The sequence below is a fragment of the Xenopus laevis genome, chromosome 9_10L (assembly GCF_017654675.1).
Source record: "Xenopus laevis strain J_2021 chromosome 9_10L, Xenopus_laevis_v10.1, whole genome shotgun sequence".
Lineage (NCBI taxonomy): Eukaryota > Metazoa > Chordata > Amphibia > Anura > Pipidae > Xenopus > Xenopus laevis.
Window position 1 is genome coordinate 80,651,535 of NC_054387.1, and position 12,680 is coordinate 80,664,214.

The following is a 12,680-nucleotide window of genomic DNA, read 5'->3' on the forward strand; positions in this document are numbered from 1 at the left end:
GCGACTGCATTCCTGATATTGTGATCTGATCGTTGGGCCCTAGGGCCACTCAAGGTGGGCATACGGGACAAGATTTGCTCATTTAGCGACCTCTCCAAAAGAGTGAATCTGCCCATGTATGGCTACCTTAATGCAGACATCTGCCCAATCCCCATCCACTTTTTTTATAATCCAATCCATTGACACTATCAACACACCCAGAAACATCATCACCCTACCCCTAATGTAACCTGCCCTGCACCTATGACATCACTATCTGGATTTGCCAAAGTTTACTGGTTGCAACCCTATAAGTAGAATAAGTAGCTCTCCCACGGCTGCTCACAAGAACTAAGACGTTGAAAGACTGAAAGAGCTTGCCTTATTTATTGCAAGAACTATAAAAAAATATCTCACTTTATTAATAAAAATTCCTAATTAAATTAATAGACAACGCTTTGTCAATGACCAGATATTTTCAGTATGGTACATTAGAAATTATGTATCTTTCTGAATTTATGAGCTCACTGTTGAACATTGATATATTTTCAATCACATTGAGTATCTAGGTCCTTTGTATGCCTTCTATAGTTTTGGGTTCTTACTTATGAGTGCTAAAGTTTCAATATTTAAAGCAAACTGGTGGGGGACTAATTCTATGCTTTTCTTTTGAATTATCCTACCATGGTCCTTGAAAGGCAGATTTTAGAGGGTATAACACAGAAGATTAAAGAAAATAAAAAAATGTACAATATCAAGGTCCAACACAAATGCAACATTTCATGTTGTTTAAGAAAGTGCAGTAAGGCACAGTGCATTGTGTTTATGCTGATTCCTAATGAATGTAATGGGAAGAGATCAGAAAAAAATATAGCTGTCTTTTGTCTTTTTGATTTTTTCTGGGAAAAATGCCATATAAGTCATAAACCTAAGGGGAGCCAATGCCTGACAATGGCATATGAAACAGGCTGAACTTTGTGAGTTCTTTGTACTGTTTAGTGTAATACTAATTGTAAAAACGTAAGAAAACATGACTATTTCCTGGCTGATGTGGAGGTCCGTCAGAAGAGAGCAGAACTCTAAATACTCGAAAATAAAATGATTTTTTAGTAAAATAAATTGTGAAAGCAACTGAACAGAGTGTGGGGGATTGCTCACATGTTTTTGTTTTGAACTTCCTGTAGTGGTTTGTGTTACGCATTAGAGGCGCTATAAAGGGAAATATATGTCACTTTGTGAGGTTTCACTGAAGAAGCTCAACTGCCTGTTACATTAGGAAATGTTGAAGTGTGAAACTTCTTGACAGGACATATATTGGCACAAATGTTAGTTGTGCTCGTCATTACTTTCCAAGTAACAGAAGTACTTGTAGCTGCCCAAAATCTGATTCTATGCTTTCTCCGACTTTTATGATCTCATGTACATTTGTAATTTATATGTCAGTCCAAGTGATCACATATACTTTTAATGAGAGGATTATTTGCTATCGATATGGATTTATGCTAGCTTCTTTAGGATCAAGTACAAGGTACTGTTTTATTACTAAAGAGAGAAAGAAACATAAAATGTTTATATGATTTACTTAAAATGGAGTCTATGTGAGACAGCCTTTCCGTAATTCTGAAAATCCAGTTTGCTGTTAAAAACAATTCATACCTGTACTCCCAAAGCTGCATGCATTGGCTTGCATTGAAATCAGTGTGCATGTTTTAATAGTAAATAGCATCATAAAATGGACCCCATTTTGCACTTAGCACACAGCCTTTGGCTATTGCAGAATTGCAGCAGGACAGAGGACAGAGCACAGAGCTGCCCTGTTGAGTGCTGTATGTGCAGCATCACTCAATTTAAGATTATGGTTTGGGGGTGGTACGTAGGCTTCTCCTTGCACCCCTACTCACAGAAGAAACCCAAATGGCAAAAGGATAGGGCTGGCCTGTACCTACTGATCCTGTACTGTGACCTTTTTGGATGCAAATAGGCTTATGGTAATTCCAAAGCTAAACAATTGTGTTTTTAATGGTTATACTTTGTATTTTCATTGAATATGTTGTAGTTTTGGTTGTAAAAAAAGACATCCAATGCCTCAAACCAAACCCCAAACCACCAAACCACTTCTGCAGCTTTTACCATGGAAACCAGTAACACATTTCAACATAAGTTATGCCCCAGCCACCATAGATACCATACAGATGTTTTCTCCTACCACTTAAATATTTTTTTTTATTCTCAGAGAATATCATATAAAAGTAAATCACCCAGCCAAAACACCCTTGGTAGGATACTCTATATGTGTTTAGATATAGACTATTAGAAATGATGCTGATGTGATGTATTAATAAAAGAAACTTAACATATAGTCAGGCTGGTATTTTTTCCTAAAAAAGTTGGCAACCTAATACCTAACACTACCTTGTACAATTTATGGTGCAATGCGGGCCCAAAAACAGTCACAACTTCTGCCCTCCCTGTAGTTATGCCAGTGTTTGTGTTACAAACGGAGTAGCAAACCCAGAACTAGCTCCAAGGTCCCTTTCGCAGCTCACTCTTCGCCTATAACAAGCATCTTTTGCTTGGGGAGGAGCCCTCCTCTATTCGGGTGCCGCCAGACCTTACGTGAGAGAACCAGGGAGAGCGTTCTGGGCAGACAAGGGAACCGAACATTGTAAGTATATCAAAGAACAGGAGCGTGGTCAAGGGACAGGCTGGGTCGATACCAATCAGGACAGGCAGTGTAGATTCAGGAGATGTAAGAGTAGTCGAGGTCACAGGCCAAGTCAAATACACCAAGTTCAAAGTACAAAGCAGTATCCAAGAGAGAAGTCGATACACAGGCAGGGGTCTGGACAGGCAGTGGACAAGGCAAGGTCAGGGACAGGCAGGGTCAGTAACAGATCAGGAACATAAGATGTAGCACACAGGAACAAAGAAATATACCTTTAGTTTAGGCAGTAAGTAACTGCCAAAGGCCCCTTTAAATATTCAAACTGTGCAAAGCACAATGACATCAAGCGCCGCAGAAGATTAGAGCTGTAAGCATCCCCGCCGCCCCACAAGACCACCAGGGCTTCTCACAGTGTGTCTGATTGCCGGTAGGAATCATAGGCCCAAAAAGACTGGTCATGTAAAATCTGATATTCTTATTTACTGATTAATTGACAAGTATTTACTTTTTACAGGCACTGCTACAGATAAGGAACGTATTCAATCTCTTGCTGTTTCCTTTGTTTATACATTTATTCCCCTTTGTCATCGGCAGGCATTTCATGACACACAGATACTTAAATGGCAAAAGTGGTAGTCGCTCTGCCAACATTCTTATACCAGTGAAAACAAGTGTGAAACCGACCATACCAGCTGTTATTAACTGTAATAGAACAACAGAATTCCAGCATGTGAATTTCAATTACATTCAATGACAAGTGGCACTCCTAAGTTAGGTGTTTTTCTGCTAGTGTAGACAAAGCACCACATGCTCCATAAGCCATAGTGAATTCTGTAATAAAATAAGAGCGATGCTGTTTCTTTGGAATACTATTGTGGCTGAGCAGGGAGTGACTTAAATATTTACAGAAATTGCAATAGGATACAGTGGGACACAGTGGAAGGTTGTATCTGATTCAAGGTAGATTGTTTTTAGTGATGAATGCCAGCAAGAAATGTTTCCAGCAAACTATTTAACATAATCAAAACACAAACACGGGTTAAATAAAATGTCAGTTTGGAGTGGTGCATCTAACATATGATGAAAGGGACGGAAGTGACAGTATCATCTGCATCCGTCTCAATTACAGATCCTTAGTCAGATAAAACATAAAAGAATCTGTAAACAAAGTGTGCTCCTAGCTGAGGCAGAGAGATTGCTGTCTGAACCATTTTTGTACACAGTCTCACACCGAGCAAGAAGGAAGGATAAAGACAGCTGAAGGAAGCTATGCAATGGTTTCAACCAAATTATACAGTATAAATATAGCCTTTTTCTAGTTATTGTAAATTCAACATGCCATGTATTTATTTTTTTAGTTAGGCAGCTATTTTAGTCTTTCTGAGGTTTTGTCAATGAATGACTCTTTACTTGAAATATCTTTTTCTAAGCCTTTGAGGATTTGTCAAGCTTCAAGGGGCACTTCCTTATCAAGTAAGGATAGTGACCTTCTGGTATATGCGATCTGCACATAAAACAGCACTCTTATATAGATGGCTAAATGGATCAAGATTGTTGTTGTTGAGCCTCTGGTCAAGGGCAAAACCACACAGTGAATGCTCCTATTAGGTAGCATGGACTGTCATTAGCCAAATGCAAGTGGCAAAGCAACAGATAAAAGATGGTGTTTACAGTTTATTGCCTGTATTTATTGCCAGTATAGTGCTCTCTCCAAATGGTGTCACTTTCGACTTCACTTCACATCAGCAGAACAAGGGAATCACTGACCAAATCTGCTTTTCTAATGTGTCTTCTAGATAGTACATGCACCCATGCGCAACCATCATGGCTTTTAAAATGTGACTTTGCAACTTTCTCAGAATGGCAGCACCTCTGGTTATTATTAGCAAACCTGTTTATGTAATTTTTCAGGATTCATTGTGGTCTGGCTTGGTGCTAAGAGACTGGCGAATTGCTAATGTGGTGCCACTATTCAAAAAGGGGTCCTGTGCTCATCTTCAAAACTATAGGTTGGTCAGTGGTAGGATAGCTTTTCAAAGGGTTATTAAGGGATAAGGCGCTTGACCTCATTGCCATTAATAATACTATATGAGTTTGTGCCAGCATGTTTTTTATGATCTAATTTAACTGCCTTTTATGAGAAGGTGAGCAGGAACCTTGACTTTGGGATGGCAGTGAATGTGATCTTCTTAGACTTTGCTAAAGTATTATTTGCTGAATAGTGCAAAAAAATGGTGGTTTGCACCTGTTTGTTTATTGCCCTTTTCAACCTGATCTGCACTTTGTAAATGAGGCCCATAACCTTGCATTTTATAAATCACAATGCAGAAATGACTGGTTTGTTTCTTTGTTGGCACAGGAAATGGTTGGAAACCACTGAGCTGGTGTGTTATCTGGGTATTTGATGATTCATGAGCAGAAAGGAATACTTGTGAAAGGTGAATGTGCCTGATAATTTCTTCCACAGTTACTCTCTATACCTTCTACCACACCATGCGGCTTCCTGTTTCATAAATGTGGCATTAGATAAAAAGATAGAGAACATAGCACATGTAAACCATAACCACTAAGTGAATTGCAGAGGGAAGGGTATTTTATCACCTGAATTTTTAATTAAAAGTAAAGTACACGTGGACTGTTAATCCAACAGATAAAATAAAACAAAGATAAGGCTATTAGGGATTTTAAATGCACTTAGGGGCACATTTACTAAGCTCGAGTGAAGGATTCGATGTAAAAAAACTTCGAATTACGACCTTCGACTACGACTTCGACTTCAATTCGAACTAAAAATCGTTCGACTATTCAACCATTCGACCATTCGATAGTCGAAGTACTGTCTCTTTAAAAAAAACTTTGACTACATACTTCGGCAGTTTAAACCTACCAAGGTACAATGTTAGCCTATGAGGACCTTCCCCATCCGTTTTCTATGGGTTTTTTTTATCAAAGAAAAATCCTTAGAACGCTTTTTACTTTGATCGATCAATCGTAGTATTTGCGGTAAATCCTTCAAATTCGATATTCGAATTTGAAGGATTTTACTTTGAGGGTCAAATTCGAGGGTTTAGTAACCCTCGCTATTCGACCCTTAGTAAATGTGCCCCTTAATATCATATACAGTTTGGCAGATATTTGTTTCTTATTTACAGTTTCTCTTATAAACCCTGCTTGTATAGTATCTCTTTGACCCTGTAAAACCCTTGTATTATCTTTGGCATGCTGGTGGGAGTTCATTGCAAAACTGCAATATATATTCAAAATGCTTCCATTTTCATATACCCTTGCATTTTATACAAAAGCAAGTCCTATTCTATGAAAGCTGTATTGCCAAGATATATGTTTAAATATCATGCTTTCTGCTTTCTCATGATGTGTGCCTACATGAAATCTAAAACACCTGCTGCTGCTGCTGCAAAAAAAGTCAAAAAAAGACTTTCCTTTGTATTCTTGCCTACGCCTGCTGTTAGAAATGGTTAACTGGCAAGAAGAACAGTTAAATAATAAATCATTTCTGGCATGTTTTCAGAAACCCCAATATTTTTGCCACTGCATAACTGTATAATACAGTTTTAATAAAACATAGCAATTGTATTCATCCATATTATTTGTGGTCATCCCTAAACTCTAGTCTCTTTCTTATGTTTAGCCAGATATAATTTGTGGTTTCTTAAAAGCTGCTTACTAAAGACTTTCTTATGAACAATAATAAAGCATGTGGCTTAGATTTATAATAAACAGAACTTCTAACGAAGATTTTATTCTTGCACACATACAGCTCTCAACTTTTAGCACACTGGAGTCTATGGTTTAGATACTATTGGGGGAATGTAATATAGGTCACTAACGCGAGAATTGTTGGAAATGCGAATGTCCCCTTATGTCACAATAGGATAGCGATTGCGAATTTTATAGCTTGCATGCGCAGTGTATGTAATAAATTTCACAATCGCAAACCGTTTTTTGAGACAAAATATTTAACGAAACAGAGCTGGTGTTAAAGGTTTGAAATGTGCAGTTAAGATTCATAACGCAATAAAAGCCTAACGTAGAATATTAGATTGCGACATGCGCATTTTTTCCCCACAGCAAATTAATTTTAGGGCCAGAGATTGTTCTGTTTTACCAATATATTTTACCAATATATTTTGGAATTGCTCTTTATTTCAGTTGATCAGAACATGTAACATTTGCTTTCACATGTTAATGTTGTAAATTGCACTGAGCTCAGTGGGACAATTTCATTTCCAGTTGCCTGGGAAAGTGTAGCCCATACACACAGACCAAAGGTGGGCTGGAATGACCATATTATATTTAACAGTTGTGATATGAGCTTAGTATTTATAGAAATGTTATTCATTCTGGATTCTTGAAGAATACTTGCTGTTATTTACATAAGTATATAATTTTATATGACATCACCTAATTCTCTATGATACTTGCTGCTACCAAAGATTAGCAAAAATGATTGCTAATGTTGTCTTGACCTCATTTGCGCAGTGTTCATGCGATACACCAATCTTTTTAGGAGGCATAAACCCATCTAAATGGAAATTCTTTAATGGGCAGAGATGAAACAATACAGAAAACTGTGAGGTCTTGAACGGCTCTTTTCATATGTTATAAAAATTGCTTCTGGTTTGGCAGAGAAACTAGACCAATGTTACTGGGCAGGCCAACAAGTACAGGCAGATACACTGATTGGTGTTATCACAATGTCAATAATAGATTGACTGTAGGAGTAATATGTCAGGATTTATTTCTAAATATTGGTAAATGATCTGCCAATGGTTACTGCAGATTACCTTTTAACGGGTTGTACAACTGCTGTAGCTTTCTTCTGTACTGTTAAAGGGAGCCGGTAGGTTGGTAGGTTGATTGGAGCAAGTAGGTTCTCATTTAAGAACTCATTGTACAACCAGTGAGCACCTATTACTAGTACTGCCTGATCTTCACTTTGCTAAATTTAGGGTAAGGGTCTATTTCCATCTTATTATCTGTTGCAGGTAAAGGTAATGGTGGGTGAAATATCAGATGGATCAGGAGACAGTGGCCTTATAGACTTACAAATTGTCATTGGGAGCAGGAGAAGAGTAGTAGAGTGAGACCATGTCTTGCTGGAGTGTGAAGTGTGTATTAGTGGGCAGGTTTGCAGTGGAAATAGTTTAGAACTGATTGATGCCAGTAACACCTAAGCATACTTCTTGAGCTGTGCCTCGTACACAATTTTGGACGTTAACACTCAGTCCCATAAGAAGTGTTTGATAGCAGTAAAGTTCTGAATATATACCAAAAAACTATCGTTCAAGAAATGATGAGATAAACAATAACCATATATTGCTAGTTTAGAAACCTATGTTCCATATCTTCAGTCTTCTAAAGCTTCTCAATATTTGTTTAATCAACACTTTAAAATCTGGTGACCAGTTTATTGTGATATAAGTTAAAGTACACAACAATGGATACACCAAGAACAATGCTAAGAGTAGGACTATAATTAAAACCCTTTGTCCCAGCTAACTTAACTAGATAACTAACTAGGTCAAAGAATGGTTTATCTGTTTCTTAGCACACTAATAAAAAGAGTTTTACTGTGGCTCCTCTGCTAAACATATACTAGTGTGCAATTGCTAGTGTTTTTCAACATGTTGTTCAAAAAATTCACATGACAGTGACTTAAAATAGATTTCTGCAAAAAGTAATCTGATCATTCAGAAAAAGATAACGCTGACACATGACTTCTATTACTAAGAGTAAATGTTGCGCAACATAATAAATCCCCTACTCCACGCCTGGGGTCAAAAGTGGTTTCATTAAAATCTGCCCTGGCCTTTGTCCTTGTCTTCCATATTTTATACATCTGGCATTGTATATAGCAAGACATGCAATTCACAGGATATGTATTTATAGAAAACGTATTTATTTATTTCATAACTGAAAAGCAGAGTCCTTGACAAAAGATGCAAATTGAGGAATTTGTATTTTTTTTCTGAACTGTGTTAATCATATCAGGGTCGGCAGTTAAGGCGACATTTATAAATTCACTTAGTCTGGAGAATCTTGGTGACCTGACCCGAAAGGACTTGAGTTTTGAGAGATATTTGCAGAATTTTCCCACCATAATTCCTCTGCTCAGTGTTGACCCAAACTAACCAGCAGTCCTATAAACACAATAAAGTTGGTTGTTTTACTCATACATATAAGACCATGGCCACAATGGGCAGATTCTCAACCTGCAGATAACCATAGGACGAGAAACAGCCCCTACGCTTGAATCAGCATAAGGGCTGATTCTCTGTTTACTTTTATCTGCAGGCCGAGAATCAGACCAGTGTGGCAGTGGCCTGCAGAGGAAGCAGACTCTGCAGCTTCAGGGGGACCCCAGAGGTATAGGACCCCCTGAGCTCCTAATTCATATATCATTTCAATAAATATTTGTAAAACAAGTCAACCTCTAGATATTTTGGGGGCTTGTGATATATAATAATAATTTGCTACGGGCCAATAATATCTAGTTACACCACTGGCAGTGGCCTAAAGAAAATCAAATCAATGGACATTAGGGCCAGTCTGAAGGCCTGTTAGGGAAATATATATAGGGTAGATGCTTGTTTACTGCCTCATACATTCCTGTAAACCCAAGCTGAAGGCCAAATTGGGGGGAGATCCAAGATGAGCAGGCTTGCTTCCGTTAATATAGGAGTAATACTGATAAGTAATTATTCATATATCTGTTAACTTTGAAATGCTGTTTGTAAGGAGTCCATGACCATATGCTAAAGGGGATTTAAACCCTAAAGCCTGAAAGTCACTTAAATAAATTTAAGAAGTACAACATTTCATGGGTTAGAAATTACTCAGGGCCAGGCCAGGCCGACAGGGCACCCTAGCCCCCTGTGTGTGTGTGCATATCCACATGCGCCATGAGAAGTAATGGAGGGGTGAGTAATGAAGGGGAAGGGCAGGGGAGGTTTGGAGGGAGTGACGAAGGGAGGGGAGAGTGATATAGGGGAGGGGAGGAGAGAGGAGGGAGGCAAGAGCAGCAGCGAGTGAACCAACTGGACTAGGGGTAGGCAGAAGACATTTGAACAGGTACCTGCCCAGCACCCCCACATATTTGCGCCCTATGCAGGTGTCTCTTCTGCCTACCCCTATTTCCAGCCCTGCTTTTAGCAAACTTTGTAGTGCAGGAAAATATTTTTTGACAGGTTTCTTACCACAGCCTTGAGATGTATTTGAAGTGCTATGAATATAGCAAACTTCCTGTTTTCTAACTGTGTATGCAGAATATAAGGCAGTGTGGATCATACCAATAGATACTTCATGTAGGAGAATTTCCAATGCTGCTTGCAGTCGAGCGTTTAAAGGAACAGTAACATCAAAAAATGAAAGTGTTTCAAAGTAATAAAAATATAATACAGTGTTGGCCTGTACTGGTAAAACTGCTGTGTATGTTTCAGAAACACTATTATTGTTTATAAAAAAGGCTGTTGTGTAGCAATGTTGGCAGCCATTCAAAGGAGAAAAGGCTCAGGTTACACAGCAGATAGCAGATAAGCTTTGTAGAACATAATGGTGTTATCTGTTATCCACTATTTAACCTGTGCCATATAGCCATTGCTACACAGCAGCTTGTTTGTATGAACTATAGTAATGTTTCTGAAGCAAACACAGCAGTTTTACCAGTGCAGGGAAACACTACATGATATTTTGGTTACTTTAAAAGACTTTCACTTTTTGGTGTTACTGTTCCTTTACTTCGTGACACAAATAAACAAACAAATAGGTGTTTGATACAATCTTTAGTTTTGCTCCAATATGGATTTTTATTTTGAAGATGTCGCAGTCATCTATATGAGAAATATATAAGTGCTATTTAGGAAAATGTCTGGCTGACAATACAAGAAAAGACTGATGATCATTTGAATGAGTTATGTAAATTAAAGACTTATAAATTATACTCTGAGGAATGTTGGAAAGACTATTAGAACTATAAGAAAATGCCCAAATTCCTTTAATCTTTGATGTCAATTATAGGAATTCATCAAGCATCTGTCAAACATGTGACAAAGCCTCATTTACCCAGGAAAATGTGTTGCAGCTGAAAATTGGTATATCAAACTGTCAAGTGTGGGAGCTAATAGAAATTAAACATATTTCTAGATGTAGTAACGTTTGCAGTGTATTTAAGCCTGGTAACATGAGAGGATTCGAGATAATATAAGACCACATTTTGCACAAGTATGTGTATCTTTTTAAAAAATTCTTAAATGCAACGCATCATTTTTGTAATCTTAATTAGACAAAATGTATGTGGTACTAATCAGCTACAGGTATATGCAATTAATATGTGTGAACTAAACAGTCTATATGCGGGTAGGCAATGTAACACAGCTTTTACCAATATGGCTGACATCTCCCTATGTATTTGAGTCCAGGTGACCAAATTTTGGTATGGGATTTGTGCAGAATCATCCATCTGATCAAATCAGGGCCTTTACTGCACAATTTGTCTGCTTGCGTACATAGTCAAATTGTAGATTAATTTACCCATTTAGCTGTAGGGGTAAATTTAGCAGATTGTACTTGGATCAGAATTGACTAAACGTATGTTGAAATGTTGGTCAGTGCAGAGACTGATGCCACAGGTAATGATCTTTGTGACTTTTCTGAAAGTTAGTTAAAGCTCCCCACTTGTAATACACACATGCAAAAGGGCATATATATTATGAGCTGAAACTAATGGTCATTTTTATTAGTCTCTGCTGTGATTCTTTTATGGCAAATGAAACATGGTATAAGATCCAAAAATGACCAACTTTTTTTCCCCTAGGGCATCCAAATGGAGCTAAATGTGGCAAGACCTGTAAGGAAGAGCAAGATAACCAGTGGCTGGGTGTGAGTTTATCTAGACAGTCAACAAAAGATGGACAGCTATTGGTGAGTAACACTGGTAACCCATGTGGTAAATGAAAAAACTTTTCAAGGTGGCTTAATTTACCATTTTGGTAAAACGTCCACTGCTAATACCAGCTAGTGTGGCATACCTATCTTGATGAGGGGAAGGTCCAGTCCCGAAGTTCTGGTTAATAAAAAGGCAAAAGGGCCATCATCAACAATTTCTTCTTAATAATAAGGTTTTCCCCAGAGAACAACCTCATTTTAATCAATAAAAACTGGGCTACCATATTTCCATTTTAAATGTTTTTTCTTTATTTTTTTCTTATCTTTTTGAGAAAAATATTTCTAAGGTCCGTGCTTTATTCCCCTTCTGCACACACACACACAGGGCCTGCAGGCCAGGTAGAACTTTTACATTCTTAGTGCTAGACAATGCATACAAGGCATATAAAATTATTGCACGTAATCTTGCTTTGTCAATAAGTATAGAATCAACATTCAGCAATGGACTTTTCACATTCAATATAAATTACCATTCCCCCAGTATGCTGACCTTAGGAACCCATATACAGAGGGAGTGGGTTGTGGAACACATTTCTAGGGGAAGTAAACTTATGGCATCAATAAGAAATTGGAATAACAACTGAAACACTGGAAACTTATAATTCAGAAGTGTTTTTGTTAACTTTGGTGACCTTGGCACAGATTTGTAGTCTTAATTCTTGTATCTTTACACTTTATTAAGGATTGTTTTCTTCTTTCAACCACAAACATATACTTGGTCCATGGTTGGGGCTCCATTAATAATAATAGTAATAATAATAATTATCATTATTATTGTTTGTTATTATTAGTATTGATGTTATTATTATAATAACAAAAGTACTAAAAAAAAGTACTGATTATAAAAAGAAGTTTGAATGGTGCTTCATCTTACTTAGGTGGGAACTTACAATACAAAATGTCTAGTAAGGGTCAAAGTTTCATTTCACCGCAGTTCCTAGAGACATATTTATCTAACAAGTGGTTGACATATTTAGAGGTCACTGCTCCGGAAGTGAAGACAGATTCAGTCATCTATGCTCTGAATCTGCAGAGAAATTGTTTAACCACTTCTGAAGTGACAGATATTACA

General features: G+C 37.6%; 1 protein-coding gene across 1 annotated transcript in view; it reads left to right on the forward strand.

Moving 5' to 3' along the window:
* The window catches only part of itga4.L (integrin subunit alpha 4 L homeolog), a 74,101-nt gene that overhangs the window by 13,313 nt on the left and 48,108 nt on the right, over positions 1-12,680 (forward strand). The window contains exon 3 of the mRNA XM_018236006.2: positions 11,478-11,584. Coding sequence (XP_018091495.1) covers positions 11,478-11,584 — 107 coding nt within the window. The remainder of the gene's footprint in view (positions 1-11,477; positions 11,585-12,680) is intronic.